Source organism: Cyanistes caeruleus, chromosome 20, assembly GCF_971803275.1.
Source record: "Cyanistes caeruleus chromosome 20, bCyaCae1.hap1.1, whole genome shotgun sequence".
NCBI classification, from domain to species: domain Eukaryota; kingdom Metazoa; phylum Chordata; class Aves; order Passeriformes; family Paridae; genus Cyanistes; species Cyanistes caeruleus.
In genome coordinates, this window is record NC_141720.1 from 1,516,656 (window position 1) to 1,536,484 (window position 19,829).

At 47.5% G+C, this 19,829-nt stretch overlaps 1 protein-coding gene across 50 annotated transcripts in view; it reads left to right on the forward strand.

Annotated features, from left to right (window-relative positions):
* EHMT1 (euchromatic histone lysine methyltransferase 1) overlaps nucleotides 1–19,829 on the forward strand; it is a 107,353-nt gene that overhangs the window by 50,669 nt on the left and 36,855 nt on the right. For 31 of the 50 annotated variants that reach the window (XM_086858700.1, XM_086858669.1, XM_086858678.1 and 28 more), the window contains 4 exons: nucleotides 3,020–3,107; nucleotides 11,356–11,909; nucleotides 15,217–15,258; nucleotides 19,480–19,657. In XM_086858700.1, coding sequence (XP_086714826.1) covers nucleotides 3,020–3,107; nucleotides 11,356–11,909; nucleotides 15,217–15,258; nucleotides 19,480–19,657 — 862 coding nt within the window. Of the gene's footprint in view, nucleotides 1–161; nucleotides 268–3,019; nucleotides 3,108–6,149; nucleotides 6,242–11,355; nucleotides 11,910–15,216; nucleotides 15,259–19,479; nucleotides 19,658–19,829 lie in introns of those variants that run through there. The other 19 variants (XM_086858675.1, XM_086858703.1, XM_086858670.1 and 16 more) reach the window with 4 other exon arrangements.

Consider the following 19,829-nt stretch of genomic DNA (forward strand, 5'->3'; position numbering starts at 1 on the left):
TTCTGGAGGTTCTCCAGCCACGGATGGTTAATAATCAGTCTGGGGTGGGCGAGGGAATGGAGGCAGACGGCTGCGGGAAAGGGGGAAAGGAGGAAAAAAAAAAAAAAAATAGAAAGAAATGGAGCGAGTGAGACTTTTATTGTGAAGCAGCGTGTGCTTGGCAGTTGGCTTTGTTGGGACTGCTGCAAGAGCAGACATTTCTCGGCGGGGAGGGTGGGTATAGGATTTCCCTGCCAATCGGGAACGGACGGATGGGGCATGGGGAGGGTGAGCAGAAAGGGAAGTTTGATCTGGATTTAAGGGAGGGGAGGGCAAAAAAATAAACCCCAACACACTCACACACACCCACAGAAAAGCTGGAGGTAGTGACACTTGGGGTGAAGTTGGTGCTAAGTTGGCTGGGTGGAGCTGGGTGGGAATGAATGGTGCTGGGTATCCCATGGGTGCCCCTCGGTGCTGGGCGCTGATGGAGCAAGGATGGGAGAGCGCTGGCCTGGGGGGATGAGGCTTCGAGGGCTTTCCTTTAGCTTCCTTCTGATCAAAATGCTTCAGAATTCTCAGTTGGCTTTTTACTTTATTTTATTTATTTTTAATTACTATTTTATTTTCTACCTCGACGCCGAGTTTCTGTTGGGAAGCTGTCACGTTGTCGCCTCTGCTAGCGAGGGCTTTGTCTGTGAGGCAGGAAGCAGGAGAGCTGTGAGATGCCACCTCGGCCAGCCTTGCCTTGGCACCCAGCTTTTGTCCTCTCAAAGGACAAAAAGTGGTGGTTTCTCTCTTGGAGTTGGGAATTCTGCTTGGAGAGCTGGGCAGGCAGCTCTGAGCTGCTGGTGAGCAGGGAGGACGGTCAAGTTCTCATTGACTCCAGGCTTCCTGCAGTGGCTTTTCTTCATGGGTGAGCAGCATGTGGAAGGGAGAGCCTGGATGATGTGTGGAGTGAGGATACTGCTTAGAAAATACAGAAAAACTTAGGCTCAGGTGGCTGAGAATGGCCCCTGGAAATCCTGGGGCGTCTTGTATGAGTCAGTGGAGTAGCAGGAATATCAAGACCTCTCCTTGTTGCAACAAAGGTTGGGAAAACAAACTGGTCCCTGTTAGACTGACTGAGGCTCTTTTATTTGCTGCTGGTGCCTGTGGCGAGGGCCTGGGTGCCCTTGGCTCTGGTGGGAGCCAGGGGTGCCCTCGAGCTCTCTGAGCTCTCTTTGCTCAAGTCTTGCAAGCAGGATAATCCATGAGAAAAACTGAGTTTATTCCCGGTTTACAAGAGGTCTGACTAGAGGAGAGGTAGGGTTTACAAGCTCATGTTTGCAGCAAGGATGTATATTACTACTGGCTCAAATAAATAAATAAAACAGCTGTTCTATGTTCAGAGTTTGGGCTGTGTTTTATGATCATTTCTCAATGGAAGCTGTTGGCCAGTGTCTGCTGAAGGTGGGTTCTGTGTCAGGCTGGGCTGAGCTGAGCTTTCCAATGCTCACTTTTTGGTCTGTGACTGGTGATCGGAAGGTGCCGTGCTCGGAGCACAAGTTCCTGGTGCTGAGAGCCCTGAGATGTGACTGTGTTTGTGTCTGATTGTGCTCGGGGCAGGCTGGGGACAGGCAGGGACGGACAGGCAGGGACAGACAGGCACCCACAGCCTCTGTCCTGTGCTGCAGGAGCCATCCTTGAAGTGCCCTTAGCTCCGGGCCTGGCAGGTGCTGGAGGCTTTCCCAGGATCTGGGGCTGGGTGAGCCCTGCCTGGAGCTGGGGGCTCCTCTCAGGGCATCTCCCTGAGTTCACCAGCCTGGCAGGGTGACAGCAGGTGACAGCAGCACCCAAGCCCATCTCCCCTGGCAGCCCTGGACAATGCCACATGGGCACGGGCGAGCTGCTGGGAAGGTTTGGGAGCTGCCACCCCGGGCTCCACACGTGTCTCATCCCCCTCACTTGCTTTAAGGGAGGTGGGCAGGTTGTTTTTCTTTCTTTATCACCCAGTGTGCTTTAAACCCTGTGATTTGCATGGCTGCAGGCACCATCTGCTCCGTGCTGGCCTACAACAGTTGGCTTGACCTGGGCTTATTCTTGTGCTTCTTGCTGAACCCAGCACCGACCTCCCCATCTCTGCTCCACACCAGCTCTCTCCTTAAACACAGCTGTGGCAAAGACCTCTTCTAGTTCATTTTCTTTCAAATACCATTTTACTTCTGGTTTATTTTGGTAGGGTTTTGGGGTTTTTTTGGTTGTGTTTTGGGGTTGGTGTTTTTTTTTTTTTTTTTTTTGTTTGGTGTTGCTGCTTCAAAATAGAAAGCAAAAGAGATGGTATTAAGGCTGCAAACCTGATCTAACAACATGATGCCAGGCATGTGAAAGGCAGAAGAGATGAGCAGGTGTTCCCTTTTTGAATAATTTTTTTTCTTTTTAAAAAGAGGGGGGAAAAGAAAAATTGCTTTCTATAGAATTAAAAATAGAGCTCATTAACTTTAATAAACATGGATGTTATGAATGAGGAGTTAGCTGTAGCTGACTGATGGTTTGCATTTTGGGATGTTCATTTGAATGAGCTACAAAAAAACCCAACCAAGCCACCAGAAGGACATGGGCTGGAAATGTTGATAAATGAGGTTGTAGTGAGAAGTCTGATAGATCTGCCTGCCCCACCCAAAGCCTAAAAAGTTTTTTGGGGAGAGTCAGAGTCACCTCCTGGAGATGCCTTTCACACAGACAGACTCAGCTGGATTCCCAAGCACGTTGCACTGGGAAGATCTGTCTGGCTGCCTCCAAGGCAGAGCTGGGAGGTGCCAGCCCTGGGCACAGCCTGGAGCCCCTGTGCTCCTCGGGCTGTCAGCTGGGGCCAGCCTTGCCGTGTTTTATCTGTGACCTGTGCCTCGGTGGCAGCTTCCTGGCAGCCTTCATTCTGCAGAGGGAGGTTTGGCTGTGTTGTAAACAGGATGTGTCCATGATTGTCTCTTCTTTTGAATGCGCCGTGTGTCCCAGCACTGAGCTCAACCCTGATATTTCTGTTTTTTCTCCCCCACCGTAGCGAGCAGTGCTGAGTAAGGGAGAGCCAAGGAAAGACGGCTGCATGAAGACTGAGCTGCTGAAAGACATCACCAACAACAAAGAGGAAGGTGAGCACCTGCCCTGCTTGAGGGTCAGAGCTGGCTCATGAGGTGGGCATGTGATGGGGACAAAACTGGGGGCTTGGAGATGTGCTCGGTGCCCCCAGCACCTCAGGTGTGCTCCCACAAACACAGGCTCCCTTCTCCTGTGTTTATTCTCAGCAGGGCTCTTCCACTGAAGATGCAGATTTGCTTTTCAGTCCATCCCTCACCACTCCCCTGAAGAAGGAGATCTAATTTTCACTTCTGCTTTGGTGTGAAGCGCCCAGGAGTTACTTTGAACTTCCTGTGTGTGTGACTGGTTTTAGCTGAACTCTGATCCCTCCCCACACTGACCTTTTCCTCCCTCTAGGAACGTTGACATTTTGTTTTGCTGTGGGTTTCTGTGTTGCTGCAGAGCAGCCCCAATGGCTGCAAGGTGGTTGGAGGGGTCACACACCCCACACCTCGTGGCTCCTGTGTGGGTTCTGCAGCTTTTACTGCAGCACAGGTTCTATTGACAAAGTCTTTTCCTGCAGCATTGTCTGTGAGTTACAAATCTTTGTGTGTCTGTGCACACAAATCTGAGGGTTTAATAAATGTGTCAGTGGGATTAGGGGAAAAAAACCCCACCACCCTTTAACTTTCCCCCAACTCCCTCCTTTCATGGTTTTATTATTCCTGGACTAGTTACTTCTCATAGCTCTTCAGGGATTTGGTGTATTTTTGTTCTCCTTTCCATAATAGAGCATTAGGAAAGCACTGAACTGGCCCCACTGAAATCCCTACTCTTATCTAGAAGCAAAATTTTGGACTTAATTCAGTTGTGTGCGAGTACAGCATTGCTTTTGCTTTCTTTTCTGTCCAGCATAAGTTTTGTCAAGCTGCTCTAGTTAGGAAGTAAAGCTCAGAACAGGCAGAAATACCAAATGCTGTGTCAGGTGCTTGGATATTAACTGGGAGCACGGGAATCCTGCTGCCAGCAGTGGTGGCATAGGGACCTATGGTCTGGGCAGAGTGGAGACAAAGTCTGAGGTGTCAGAGGTGCCAGTGGGAGGTTGTGTTGCTGTGGGGAAACTCAGTTTGATCCCTTGCTTTTCTTAGCTCAGGATTATAGACCTTGTTTGTGTAGCTCTTGGTTGATCTTAAGGTGTCAAGAATCTGTGGAGGTAAAAAAATCCAAAAGGAGGGTGGGAAGAGACATTTGTGTGCCTCTTGACTGATTTTGATCGGAGCAAATGCTGTGTCAGAAGGAAGCTGAGAGCCCTCCCTGTGCAGGAACAGGAGGCTTCACAAGGTGCTGAAATTCCAACCACTCCAGTCTAGTCCAGCTCTGTTCCCAGGGAAAGGAGGCTCCTAAATGTGAGTCTCCATTCTTCTGGAATGTTCAGAAGGTGCCTCCCCAGGCACAGCACGAGTGTCACAGACCGTGGTGTGTGTGTGCTGCTGTGCTGGGACATTGTCCCTGCTGCCCCTGGCTCCCCAGCTGGGATCCTCAGGGGATCATCACCACCAGAACATTGGTTCACGGCCCCAAAGCCTGTTAATAACAGTGTTTAGTGCTGGCACAGAATTCACATTTTTGACTGTTGCATGAACATGAAATCATTCCAGCAGACTTGCAGGGTGGCATGGAACAGTTTCTTTGAGCCCAGTTTTCTGGCTCGGAGATGGAATTGGGAACTGTGGACTGGAAAGCACCCTGAAATCTCAGCTTTCTCTCTTCAAGTGTTCTTGAACAGTCATTTCCCTTTAGTGAGGAGGGTGGTGCTGTCCAATATCTTTGTCAGTGGCACAAACACAGGTTTAGTTTGGGCTGCTGAGGGTGTGTTTGATGGGAGCCTGCTCTGGATTGTGTTCCCTTTGGAAAACCCCCCTGGCAGGTCACCTGTCAATATTAAACCTGGCATCTAAACTTCCAGAGACTTGAAGCTGCAGATCCAAAGGCTGACTAAAGGTGCTGTTTGGGCTAAAAGTTTACTGTGAATTGCTCTGTTTTCTCCTCTTTTCACTCCCCCCTGACTCAGAAAGGTGCTGATGCCAAGGGCAGGTCAGGTCCCCATTGGAACTGTGTTAGCACATCCCATAGCTCCACTCTGCCTCTGAATGGCCTTGCACCATTGTAAAACTGCCCAACACAGATAGAAAAAAGCTGTGGATGAGGCTGTTTTGTGGTCTGTGGGAAATGTTCCAGTTGAGTTTTACATGTGGGTGTGAGCTTAGGTCCATACTTCCCTTTGACAGGGTAGGGAAGGGGGCAGGGAGATGGGAGATGAGTGGAAAAAAGCTTTTATTAGGCCATATTGTCTTTAGTCTGACTCAGAGAGAAACTATTAAAAAGTGGTTTCTTTGCAAGAATTGCAAGTGAGTTCAGCTCTCCTCATGTGCTTCACTCCCAGCTCTGCGTCTCCCTTGACCTTTCAAGGCAAACCACTCCTTTTCTGATTCCCCAAGCCCAGGGGTGGAAAGTTCCAGTAAAGCAGCAGCACAAAGGAGCAGGAGTGGGTGTTGGATATGAAGATTTGCTCCAGTGTTTCTGAGCCTTCACCCAGGGCTTTACAAGAGCCACAGTGCTGGGTGAGACCTGCAGTCAGTGCTCTCAGATAAACTTCAGCCTGCTTTCAGAGACTGCCAGGGGGTTAAACTCCTGGAGGGGCCTTTTTTTTTTTCCCTTTTTTCTCCCTCATATTGCAGGTAGGAAGCTGCTGTGAGCACAGGAAGGGCAGCTTTCCACTGAGCAGCTGCAGCCTTTGCATTCCCAGGTGCAGGGATGGCAGCTTGAAAGGAGGGAAGGACTAATCTGCTCTCCTCAGGTGCTTGGCACTGGGATCCCTGCTGAGGCTGACAGCAGGAGGCCAGGCAGAGCAAAGTGATGCTTCAGGATTTTACATCTTCACCCAGCTGTGCACCAAGCACTCCCTGGCTTTGGGAGCTTTGCTCCAGGAGGGATGTGCAGCCCTGGAGCAGGAGCATCCCTTGGGCACAGCTGGGCTGTGACAGCACGGCCCCATCCCATGGCACAGGGATGAAGGGGTTCCATGGGGGCTGTTAACCTGCTCTGAGCATGAAACTGTTGAGCCAGTTTAACTGTTAATGTTCAAGCTGTGTCCTGGGGGCTAGGAGGGCCAAGGGAATGCTGGAGGGTGGTTTGGTGTGGTCAGCAGGTGAGGGGAGATGATGCTTCCCTTCTACTCGACCATATCTGGAGTTTTGGGTTCTGGACTTTTTTGGTTCAAGGAGCTGCTGGAGAGGGTCCAGCAGAGGCCACAAAGGTGATGAGGGGTCTGGAGCATCTCTCATATGAGGAGAGACTGCAGGAGCTGGGTCTGGTTAGTCTGGAGCAACATCTTCATCCTCTGGATGGCATCTGGGCTCTCCTCTGCTTGGCAGATTTCCTTTTCCTTGGAGTTAGAGGAGGAAGAGGGACAGGAACTGTAACACAAAGATTAAAAGCAGGTGCTTTTCTTGCTTTTATCCAGCAGGACAGTTGGGTATTGAATCAAAGGCTGTGGGATCTGTGGTGTTTTAAGGATGATCTGCAAAGTGGTTAAGGTAGAACATCTGTGAGATGTGTGTGTGTGTAAATACAGCTGTGTGCACTTCTTGGTTTGCACTTCCAAATCCTGAGCTTTTCCTTTAAGCTCTGGCTTTGCTTAGTTCATTTAAGCTAAGTTCATTTAAGCCCTGTCTTTGATTAAACATTTCTCTTGCAGCAGCTGAAGCCTCTTGGCTCTACTTGGGTTCTGTGCTGAGGGCTCTGGAAATTCATGGAAAATCCCATGGGCAGAGAATGTCTTGCCTCCACCAGTCCTCAGCACCAAGATGCTCAGAAAAGTGTGTAAAGCTTCCAGATAAGATGGTAGTGCATTTGTAGCAGAACATATTTCCATTTCTTTTCTTTTTCCCTCTCTTTCCCCTCAGACCTGGTGGCTGCAGTTTGCCCTGGAGCACAAGGCCTTCTAACATTTCCATATTTTTCTTACTTTGTTTCACTGAGCAGTGAACTCCAAATTTAAAAAATACATTTAAGCCTTTATTTTTTTTCAGAATATTATCAAAGTAACACTGAGTTTTGAGTTGCTACCTGGCCTCCCTCAAGTGGGGAGTTTCTGAAGGTGCACAGAGGTGATCGTGTCCCCTCTGGCTGTGGCCAGGATGGCTGCTGGGGACAGTGACACATCTGTTAGATGCCCTCTGCCCACAGATAAGTTTTGGCAGGCTGGACCCAGCTCTGGCGAGCTCCAGGGCAGGATTGGAGCCAGGTCTGGCTCTGCTGAAAAGGCTGGAAACCCCAGCAGGCAAAGACAGCAAAGAGGAACCGATGTCTGGGCTGGGAGAGCAGAGGGGGCTTTAATTTTGCCTAATTTAGGGTTTTTTTTTTTGAAGTTACTGTTCTAATTCTGAATTAATCCAGCTTGTTTCTGCTTACACATGGCCCAGGCAGGGCTGAGTTTTCCAGAGATGTTTAAAGTCAGCCTGTGCTGCTTTTGAGCTCTCTCTGGGTTGCAGTGGTGGCTCAGGGACCCCCAGAGTCTGAGATGCCTTTTAGACACCTAAAATTAGATGGGGTGGTCTCATACTGTCTTAGCTTCTCCCCAGCTTCCATCTGAGTCTGTTTTCTTTGGGAGAATTTTAATTCCATTTTAAACAACTGTGATGCTCTGGGATGAAAACTCGAGCCTGACCCTTCTGCCTGAGCCTGGGGAGGGCTGGGAGCTCTGCAGTGCTCTCAGGGAGTTGTTAATTCACAGGAGAGATTTAAATTGATTATTGGGTATTCTTTGCCTCCTGAGTCTTAAATTCATTTGTGATAATAAAATGTACCCTAAAAAATGTGTTTTTACTGAAGTTTGTGCCAACTTGGTACTTCAAGTACCACCAACAAGGCTCTTGGGCACGTTACCTGGGTTTTAAGTGAATCCAAGCTCAGATGGACATTGAGGCAGTGTTGGAGTCCATGGGAGAAGCTTTTCCTGCTGCATCTGGCATTGAGGATGCCTAAAGGAACTTTGAAAAGGCTAAGATGCTTCTAATTAATAATGCTTCTTCATGGGTGCAGGCTAGAACTTCTTACCTTTTATTTGTTTTTAATTAAAGGAAGGATGGGTGTAGATTAAAGAGCAGTGAGCAAGTTGGAGAGAAAACTAAATGTGGAGAAAACCTTGTTTTGGCCTACTTAGAAGGGATGAATGCTGTAAAGTCACAAAGTTTTAGAGAAATGCCAATTTTAGTTTTATAATTCCCTTACACTTGCAGCACAGGAGCAGAAAAGCTGCTGAGCAGCATTTTCAAGGGGAGAGCTCGCTGCCACGAGGTGTATTTGAAATGAGGATTTTAGCAGGTTTTCAGTGAAGCTTTCTTTTTTTTGGAATGAAAAAGTGGGGGGATGAAAAGGTCACGTCAGGAAGAAGTGTTTCTTTAGGTGTCTGGAGCTGCTGAAGAGCTTCTGTGGGCTGTTTGATTCAGTATTGTCATCGTGAGGCTCCTGCTGGCTCTGGTTTGTGTTCCCATCCCTGTCTGTGGGCCAGAGTTCAGCAAGGCTGTGAAATGTGTTGAGTTGTGCCTATTCAGCAGTGCTGTGCTGGTGCCCTTGGTGAACCTGGGATGGCAATTCCTGTTTTCCTGTCACCAGATCAGGTGTCTTGGTTGGGAAAACCTGACCAGCTCAAACTGTGATAACCTGATTCCCCAGGAGCAGCAATTCAGTTTGAAATGGGGATGGTGGGGTGGTGCTGCTTGCAGGAGCTCAGTGTGTACAAGAAAATGCTGTTCCAAACTCTTCCTGGGTTTGTTGTAGTGCTGCCAGAAGGGAGAATGGGAGAATGGAGGGGGTTTTACCCCAAAGAAAGGGAAGATCCTGCTTGCAGCATCTCAGCCTTGTTGGAGGCTGGAGGGAAACGTGGGTTTCTCTTCCTTCTCAGTCCTTGTGGCCTCTGCTGTGAAATTCCTTATCTCTGTCCATCAAATCTCTGTTCACACAGGTTTGGAAGGCTGGTGCCTCTTCCACAGGCAATCAGATTGCATTTCACAATAAGGGAAATAAGTGTGTGTGTGTGTGATTTTAATTTTAGCTTCATGGGTTTTTCATAAAGCCCGTGATGCTTTCTGGAGTAATGCAGTTACTTTTTCCCTGGGGCAGTGCTCTAATTCACGTTGTTTGGGTTGCTTTCATGGCAGGTAGAGCAACTCTTGCTCTCTGCTTATTCAGTTTATCTCATAGTCAGCCACTGAAGTTATTTGACTGCTCTGGTGGGAGAACACAGTGTTTAAATCAACAAATATTGAAGGCTTCATTCAGCCAGGTGCCTAAAGCTGAGCTCTAGAAACCTTCAGCTGTGGTTAGAGAGCTTCTTTTTTGTTGCTTTTCTTTTTTTCCTTCTTTTTTCCCTGGCACTGACTTCGCTGCAATAATTGCCTAAATGGCCTTTTAAAGACCCTGAAAGAGAAACAAGAATTGAAAAAAATAAAGGCATAGTTGTGGCTCCCTCTGCCCACAGCTTTTCAAATAGTTAAATAAAACAGTGAGAAAAGGAGCACTTGATCTTCTCCCAGAGTTCTTGCTATCAAAAACAAACCCTTGTGCCACAGGGAGGTCTGGGTGGTGTGAGAGGGAGCAGGTGGAGGTGATAACTTTGAATCCTGCTTGGAGAACCCGCAGTCGCTGCTCCTGCAGGTGAGGTTTGTGTCTCTGTGTGCTCCAGAGAACAATTTTTGAATGTTTTGGAGATCTCTGGAGGCTTTGAGGCAGCAGAGCCCACATGGGAGGCAATCCCAGGCTGGGTTGCCTGGATTTTTAGGGGGAATGGATCTCTTAATACAGTGTCTCATCAGGAAAAATGGCCAGAGCTGATCCCCAGGGCAGAGTGACCACTCAGGGTTTGGAGAGACTTTCCAGATCCATCTGTTGAGGTGCTTTGTGCCCAACATCTGTGGCTTTCAGCTGGAAATGAGGAGCATCAAAGGCACTGCCCCCTCTGAATTGATGGGCAGTCTGGGGCTGGAGGGGTCAGTGCTGCAGGAGGTCTTTGAGATGCCCCTGGACAGACCCTGGTGTGAGTTCAGCACTGCCCACGTGTTTTTCCAGCCTTGGTTCTGGGATTCAGAGCGTTGTTTTCCTTGCCTGTTTGTGAAATGAGGTGCTGAGACCCAGTGGTCTGGCTGTTCCTCCAGTGTGACTCCAGGCTCTTTGGATCCCGTAGGTGAAAATTGCTTTGATGGGAGCTGGTTTGAACCAATCCCCCCTGCTCTGACAGAGCTGTCCCTGTGCTTCTTGTGTTGCTTTTCATAACTGTCTGGTCTCTGGAAGGAAAACAAGCCAAGGAATCCCTAACAGCAGGTTGATGTAATCACTGCACTGAGCGTGCCAGTGAATTGTTATCACTCCTGGTTGCCTGGGGAGCTGCTGGGTTGTCATGTCAAAAACTTTCCTGCAAGTACATGACACAGTTGGATTTTTTTTCAGCTTGGATTTGAAATGGGACAGTCATTGATGGAGGAGCAGGGAAGTGTTTAGAAGGGAAGGGAAAGGGATGTTTTATATGTGCATGAGCTTTGTCAGGCTGCAAAAACCTTGCTGCATTTGAATCACAGAATTATTTTAGTCTATAAATGCATTTACCACACTTCACTCCTGTGTTTACTCCTGCTGTTACCTCTGAAATGACACCATGAATCCTGGTCCTGTTGTGCTTTGTCTGAAAGAGCCAATTCCCACTGAGCAACATTCCCAGGAGAGCTGGGATGGCCAGGGAATTATTCCTTGTGATGTTCCCTGTGGCAGCAGAGCCCTGATGTGAACATTTGGCTGCTGGGCTGTGTGTGTGCCACAAAAGCTCACTGGGAGAGCCCTACCAGCAAAGCTTTTCCATGTCAGACTGGCTTTGGGAAGGGCTTTGCCAGAGATCCGGATGCAAGATGGGGCAGAGTTCTGTTTGCCAGGTGAGGTGTTGACATATGGTCCAATAAATGCAGTTATTGGAAAAGCCAGAGATAATATTTACCTTGAAAAATATTGGGAATAAATGGCCACATCTGCAGCTGAGGCAAGTGGGAGGAAGTGCCTTGCTTTAGTTGATGTGGTGGTGTTTAATCCACTGTTGGATGATCTCTGGTCTTTCCCAACCCTAAATATTCTGGGATTCTGTGATTTCCATCAGGCAGGGTGCTGGAGAAGAGGGTTGCTCCTACACTGTGAGTAGCTGTACCTTTCCTCAGGAGTTCCAACACCACTTGTGACCCTTTTCTCATCTCTTCCTCCCTCTCCTCCCTCTCCCTCCAGGGTTTAATGCCATGGCTGCAGATGAAAGCGCTACAGAAAAGCAAGTGGGGGAACCAAAAATGGCAGTAGATGGCGAAACCAACGGTTCCTGTGAGCACAGCGAGGGTGGGGGCCACCCAAACCCAGCGAAAAACACTCAGGACAACACGAAAGTGAGCCAGCAGGACTCTACTACTAAATTAAATAGGATAGCAGAAAACGGCATTTCGGAGCGGGACGGCGAGCCTGGGAAGCAAAACCATCTGAAAGCAAATGACTTCACACAGACTTCTGTCACAGGGAGCAATGGATATATCCTAACCAAGCAGATGGCACAGGAGCAGCCTCTAAGGACTACCAGCTTTGCTTCTCTCACTGGCCACGCTGCAAAAACGCTGCCTGGAGGAGCAGGCAAGGGCAGGACTGTGGGTTCCTTTGCCCAGCTCCAAGCCACCATGCCAAGCAAGCTCGGGGAGGGCAGTAAGGACATGGATGCTAAAAAAGCCCCCGCTGCTAACGCTGAAGTCAAGGTCCACCGAGCACGGAAGACAATGCCTAAACCCACCCCCAGCCTGGTAATGTACCTGCCCAGCACACAGCTGCTGCTGCTGCTGCTGCTGGGTTGTTCTTGGCTTTCTCTGGGGGTGTGAGGGATACCTGACTGCATGGCAGCACCTGGTGCTCACAGCTTGCCTGCTGAGTGCATTGGGATTTTTGTTTTAATTATTTATATATATATAATATATAAATAAATTATATATAAAATTTATATATATATAAAAATATATATAATACATATATAAATTATATAAAATATATAAAATAAATTATATATATATATATATATATTTGTCCTAGTTTAGGGCAAATTAGGGAGGAAAAACTCCAAAATCCCCCACTCTTGCTCTCAAAGCCAGTCTTAAAGGTGCAGAACTTAATATATAACATAAACCAGACGATTGGGGATACCAGTATCATAAAGTCACCCCAGGACAATATTTATAATATATATTATAATATATTATATATAATTTTATATATTATATATCATTATATATATTATATATAATTATATATTAAATATTTATTATATATTAAATATTTATTAAATATTAACTATTATATATTAAACCTTTATTATATATCAAATATTTATTTTATATGTTACATATTTATTATATTTATATTTTTATTAGGTATTTATTTTATATATATATATAAAAAAAACTTAAAAATTTTTCTCTTCCTACAGACAGAGATGTTAAAATAGATGGTCACATGGCCACCACCAGCTCCCATCCCCAGTGTGTTTCTAAATATATAATTGATCAATTGCCCCCTCCAGCAGATCTGTGTGAGACACTAAATGGCCTCTCTCTCATGGCTCTGTTGCTCCTCAGCCTCTGCTGGCATCCAGAGATGCTTGTGAAACAGATTAGATTTCTTCTAAGGTCAACCCCAAGGAAATTAAGCATAGAATGTAAACTTGAGGCTGCTCCTAAGCTTGGAAGCTGTCAAGGAGCTGATCCGTGAGGCAGCCTGATTGCATTGCTGTAGGAGTCATTATAGGGTTAAAACAGATGATGTTTTCCCTCCATGTCATTGGGAAATGTTCTCTCCAGAATCCTTAGGGGTGGATTTACCATCACTTCATAAAGCACAGCCCTGCTTTTTTCTTTTGGAGGCATAAGGAGATGTCATTTGGTGCATTCATGGTGGGGAGGACAGAATTGGGCCTTTCTTTGTCATGGGACAAGTTTGATTATCTATTTGTTGTTGTTCTTTGCCAGAGGTAGGGAATAGATCTGCAACAGGCAGATCTCCACTGTAAGCAGTTGGTTTTCATCCCTGTGATGCTTTATATGACTGCAGTGAGCTGGATCCTCTTGTTGTGCTGTGTCTGAGGGTGGTGGGGGACTGGCCTTTAGGTCAAGGAAAGGATTAGCCATGGGACTCATTCCCAGAAATGCATGGAAGCTGCTGCAGCTTTGTCAAGGTCGGTGGAATGCATTGGTGCTGTGATCCAGCAGATCCAAAGGGGCCCTGAGATCCCACTCAGCACAGCGGTGGTGAGGTGGGAAGGGCTCAAAGCTGTGAGTCCCTGTGCTCTGGAGCAGGGAAAGAGAGAGAAGAAAGGGGAAAGAGAGAGAAAAAATGGGAAAGAGAGAGAAGAAAGGGGAAAGAGAGAGAAGAAAGGGGAAAGAGAGAGAAGAAAGGGGAAAGAGAGAGAAAAAATGGGAAAGAGAGAGAAAAAAGGGGAAAGAGAGAGAAGAAAGGGGAAAGAGAGAGAAGAAAGGGGAAAGAGAGAGAAAAAATGGGAAAGAGAGAGAAAAAAGGGGAAAGAGAGAGAAGAAAGGGGAAAGAGAGAGAAGAAAGGGGAAAGAGAGAGAAGAAAGGGTAAAGAGAGAGAAAAAATGGGAAAGAGAGAGAAGAAAGGGGAAAGAGAGAGAAGAAAGGGGAAAGAGAGAGAAGAAAGGGGAAAGGGGCACCTCGCCAGCTCCAGATGGGGAAAGGTCCCTTGGCTGCGGCACCACCTGTGCCTCGGGAAGCAGCTGGGAGTCCAAAGAGCACAGCAAGATCAAAACCTGTGGGCACCAGGCTGGGGAGAGGGGCAGAAGCCACACCTGCCTGCCAGGGTTTCCAGCCAGCCCCCCTCACCACTCATTTCCCCTCTGCCTTTCCCTGCATTTGAATTCTCTGCTCCCACCCCGGCTGTGTTTCCTGGCTCGCACAGGGAAGCCCAGCTGCCATCACTCTCCCACCAGGATGTCTCTTACCCAGGGAAGGCTTTGCAGCCCAAACTGCCTCCAGCCCCCAGTTGTGCACTGGAATTCGGCTGGGCAAAACCTCAGACCCTTGTGGAATTTAACAACAGAGAGAGATCCTGTGGGGCTGAGAAATTGAAAGAGGCAATTCCCTCCTAAAAGGTGACTCCTAGCTTGAGATGGAGAGTTTTCCTCGTTCATATTTTATGTTACATCAGAGGAATATTTATATTCAACCCCTTGGGCTTCAAGGTTTGTCTCTGGGAAGTGGTGTGTGGTATTTGGGAGCTCACTGGGATGATGCTGGTGATCCTTCTTTTGCTCACACGACAAAAGCAGCTTCAAAAAAACCAAAGCCTGCACTTGTTGGGCTGCTCTGGAAAGTACAAAGCCTGTCCTCAGCTCCTCTGGCCATTTGTCTTGGGCTTAAAATAGGGAGAGAAGCAACATTCCCAGGAAGGGTGGTGAGAAGAGGCCGTTCCCATGGTCTCTGCTCAAGCCTCTGCAGCTGAATGGGAACCCAAGATTTGATCTCAGTTCTGCAAGACAATAAAACATCTGTTGTGTTCAGCCTTCCTGATAATTGCTGTCTCATTTTCCCCGTTGTCTCTGGAATTTACATGCTGTTTTCTTTGGAGCAGCAGAGTCCTTGCTAGCTGTCATTTTTCTATCCCCATTATTCCTTTGTTGAACTGCTTAGAGGAGGCTCCTCAGCTCAGGAGCTTTTCCTGCACCAACTTTCACACCTTATCCCCTTCAAAACCTCCATGAAATCAGGTGCTGTATCCTGGGAAATAAATTGTGGAAATCACCCAGGAGCTGATGTTACAGGACACAATAATTTGCTTGGCTAATATTTTTTAGGGCACTGTTGTTTTCTTGGTGAAACTTGGTTCTGCCCAGGAGGAGGAGAGGAGGAAGGTATTTTGCTGCCTGCAAAGTGTGAACATTTGTTTTCCCCTGGCTCCTGCAGAAACCCACTGGGGCCAAAAAATTGTTTTCTGTAATCCAATAGCTGTCAGGGGACCTTGGTAACCTTTTCCTGCACATGTGAATTGGTCTCTGAAAGGAAGAAGAGAATTTTCTCACCAATTTAACCAGCTTTTTCTCTGTTTAGGAGTTGCTTCCTGAATTGGGATCGAAGCTGAATCTGAAACAGGTGACAATTTTAATTGATGTTGTCGCATGTTAAGGTGGTTTTTGAACAGAGACCTTGGAAGAGTTGTTGACAGCATCATTTCTGCTCCCCTTCTGAATAGAGCAGGAACACAAGCATTACCCTTTTGGAAGAATCTTTCTTTCACTTCTAATCCATTTTACAGCCCTGTTAAGAACCCAAAAGTTTCCAGGGCCAGGCAGCAGACTGAAAGGCAAGTGTGTGTCTGTATGTGTCCCCTGTGCTTGGAGAAGGCTCCTCCTGCTTGGGAACCACAGTTTCTGAGCTTAACTTCAGTAAAACAGAAGGGATAAAGGGTGATAAAGGTAGTGAGGGCATCCCAGAGTTACCTTTGGTGGCAGGAGGAGCAGATGGATGGATTGGGAATCCCAAGCTGTGTTTCCTTTCCTTGGTGACCACAAGGCTGCAGTTTGGGGTGTGTGTCTCTGGTGATATTTTCTTTATGCTGTGCAGAGGACTGGGTCAGCAAATAGTGCAAAAATCCTTTAAATGAGTGTTTTGGCCTGATTCACAATGTTGTCCCCAAAGTGGCAGGTGCCAGTTGAACTGGGGGGAGACAGTGTGAGCAGGGAGGAAGAGCTTGGAGCAGGAGATACTCTGCTTATGTTGGTTTTAAGTAGCATTGCTGTTAAATACCTGATCCCAGAGCTTTTAAACTGCTTCCTTTGTGCGTGCACACAGGTGCTGCTGTGCTGGCCTGGGCTGGGGCTGCTCTGCAGGAGCCTCTGGCCTAGAGAACACCCTGTGCCCACCTCTTGGGGCCAGGCAGGTGGCAGCCAGGGGATTGCAGGGGTCTGGGATTGCTCAGCAAGCTCTGACCCTCCCATGTGCAGGAAACAAAGCAAGAGGGCAAGGTCTGATGGGGGTGATGATAATGGGGATAGGATGAGCTGATACCACATGAGAAGCTGCAAGAAATGAAGATGTTGGTGTTGCAGTTTCTTTTTCTCTCTCATTTGTAGCCCTTTTTTTTGGCCTCCAGTGGCCCACAGGGAGCTCAAACTGCATCCTGGAGTTTCCTTTGCATGGGGTTCTGCTCTCAGTCGTTCTCTCAAACTCTGATTTAAAACCTGTTTAATAAGAGCAGCAATGATGTAACTGTTCTGTGTAGCTGAGAACAAGGAAAGGTGGTGAGAAAACTGACTTTAAAATTTGTGCTGATCCTTTTCATTGCAATCCTCAGATGTAATATTTTTATACACAGGAGAATTCTCTTCACCCCTTTCTGGGAATTCTTGGGGGTTTTTTTTGCCATTGCTGCATATGCATCCAAGTAAATCTTTATCTCACAAGACTTAATTTGATTTAAAAAAAACTTTTAGCAGAATTTGCCATGGAAAAGTCACATTTAGCAGTTGTTGTGCAGCCTGTTGAAGATTTTAAATTTATTTCTGCGTTGTAATTACAGAGGGAGAGAAAAACCCCAAGCTAATAACATAATACTTTTCAACTTAAAAATTGGATTGTATTCTTCCAAGCAGTCTGGCATGGCCTGAGTGTTAATTCTTGGTGTTTGGGAGTAACAGCAATGTTTATCAGAGACCAGTTGCAAAAACCTGCACTTAAAGGACACAAAATGCAGCCCTTGTTTATACTTGTGTCAGATCTGCCTGCCCCAAGCTCATTTTTTCTAAATTTAAGTTAGAAATGGAAAGCACTGGATATTTCAGGGGACTTGGGAATTCTCAGAATAATTGTGTAACCAAGAGTTACTGTTAACCTTTAGATCTATAAACTCAGGACTTTTAAGAGGTATAAATAGTATTGTTGAGACTATTCTTGGCATGCTGTGCCCTGCACTCCTGACGTGCATTTTTTAAGGGGTAGAACAACTGGGAGCAGACCCAGGAGTGATCCAAGGTCCAGAAAATGATCCTATGGCCACTCAGTTTGCTCCTTCTATTAAAATTATTGAAAAGAAAGTTTTAAAAAAAAGAAGTTGGTCATAGTCCATAAGAATCTCCTGGGAGTGTGAGGTTCTGATGAGACAGGGCTTTTTAATTTAGTTGCAAAAGCCATAATGCATTTAATTATTTGACAGTGAGAGCAATTAAGCATTAGAACAACATATCAAAGGCTGTGGTGGATTTGTCGTCTTTGAAATCATTAATCCAAGACTTGCTGCCCTTTTAGAAAAGCTGTGGCAATTGAGCCATAAGTTATGGGCTTGATGCAGGAATCATTGGCACTTTGGCCTTTTGCTGTGGGTCATTTCTGATTATCATTAGAGCTTTGCTGGGCCTGGCTCTGCCAGCACCACACACGTGGCACAGCCTAATTAGGGGAATCAGGCTGTTCCTGGTTTGTTCCCAAGGTCACATTGCTGGAGAGCAGTGGCTGGGGGTGTCTGGCTGAACCTGAGTGCTTTTATTGCTTCCTGCTTTTTATTCCGGCCTTGCTTCCGCCTGGGTTCCTCTTTCTGGTTGGGTTTTTCGGCTGTTGCTTCTCAAGTCCCTTAAGAAGAGTTTTCCTGTGAGTGGAGCAGTGCTTAAACCCCTTAGAGTTGTGGAAAGTTTGGGTTGGGAAGGAACTTAAATCTCATCTCATCCCAGCCCTGCCATGGCAGGGACACCTCCCACTGTCCCAATGTGCAGCCTGGCCTTGGGCACTGCCAGGGATCCAGGGGCAGCCCCAGCTGCTCTGGGCACCCTGTGCCAGGCACTGCCCACCCTGCCAGGGAACAATTCCTGCCCAATATCCCATCCATCCCTCCTCTTTTCCAGTGTGAAGCCATTCCTGGCACTCTGTGCCCTTGTGAAGGGTCTCTCTCTCTCTTGTTGCTCCTTCAGGCTCTGGAAGGCCACAATGGGGGTCTCCCCAGAGCCTTCTCTTTTCCAGGCTGAAGAATCCTAATTCTCCCAAGCTTTCCTTGTGTTCTGCTGCTCGTGCTCCTGTTTTGCTGCCAGACCTGTCTGCTGTACAGCTGGATGCAGTGGGATAAATCAGAGGGCAAATCCAGTGTAAAATGTCACAGCAGAGGCAGCTCTCACCCCGGTGTCTGTTGACGCTGTGGGAGAGAAGGACAAGCAGGGGCTTTGTTTCATGTTCCTCCATGTGTTTCCTTTTCTCACCAGGTACCTCCTTGCTGGGCTGTAACAGGAAAATGTTTCAGTGAGCTGGACTAAGGGGCCTTGCCCTGACCTTGGCTTCCCTTTGCCACACTTGACACAAAAGGCCCAGGAATAAAAGCACCATTAAACCAAGCCATGACTGTTTAAAGAATAAACACAGATGGAAAAAGGAAACGCAAACACAGTCTGGACCTCTCTGTCTGAGGCTTTTAGGGTACATAAAATGGAGTTAGATGCTCAGGAAGGGGATTGTTTCCTAAATTAGAGGAGGAAAGCATTGAGGTGACATCAAAAGCTGAGAAATGAGGCTCAGGGACATGGCTGAGTGGTGGACTAGACACTGCTGGGTTAATGGTTGGACTTGGTGACCTTAAAGGTCTTGTCCAACCTCAGTGATTCTCTGTGGAGCTGTAGGAACTCTTTTTTCCTAAGCAGAGGTGCAGGATTTGGTACAAGCTCAGATCAGAGCAGGGGTGAATGGCTGTGCTGCCTGGGAGGGACTCCAGGAACAGCTACAAAATCCCTTGGTTTGCAATGGGAGCCTGGGGCCTGCCTGGGGCTTGAACAGCAGCAGCTGGAGTGGGAATACATGGGTTAAGGGAAGCTTGGACATCTCTCTGTAGGTGCACCTCAATGCCAAGGAAAGAGCTGCTTGGGCTGTGTTTGTTGTGTGCTGGGCTAGAGGGGGAGCCTTTGCTGAGGCTCAGTGGTGCCAAATGGTGTCCAAAAGGAAAAAAAAATCCCTTTCCTCTGCTGCCTGTCCTCTAAAACAGCTCAGCAAGAGCGTTACTGAGCGTGCTGGGGGTGTGTTCCAGGGAATAGGTGCTTTGGTTGAGTTGGTTCCTCCTCTCCAGGGCCACCCAGAGCTGTGTGAACAAGGTCTGCTCCTTGTCATGACCCCTGCGAGGTCACCTGCACAGCCTTCAGCCCAGGGGGGCTCACCTCAGCCAGGCTGGGGTTTAGGCAAAGCCCCCTGACGTGCTGGAGGAGGAGCTGTGTGCTCCTGCTGGGAACGTGGTCCTGCCTTCAGCCGAAAGTCATTTTGGTCAAGGGAAAGCAATTAAATTAATTTCCTAATTTTTTAAAATGACTCAATGCAGAAACTCAATTTAACCGCCTTTTGTTTTTCCAGCATGCAAGTAAAGACCCCAAAGACGGGAGAGACATCAGAGATCAGAAGGAATCCAAGGAGAAGGAGTTTGAGAACATGCTGGACTTTGTGAAGCCGTTGTCGTTGCCCTCTCTCCCGGGCCTTCACCAGTCACTACCTCAGAACCAGAGCTATGTGGCCACCACCAAGTCGCAGACAGGTGAAAAGGGAAGGGTTGGAATGTTGGAATCCCACCTCCCAAACCTGTGTGTGTGGGGCTGAGAGGGAGACGAGGAGATTAACAAGGATTAAAACCTCTGGTAGTACCTTTTTGCCACTCAGGTTTCCCTTCCCTGCCTGTGCTAAAAGCTTTTCTTAGAGGAGACACTTTG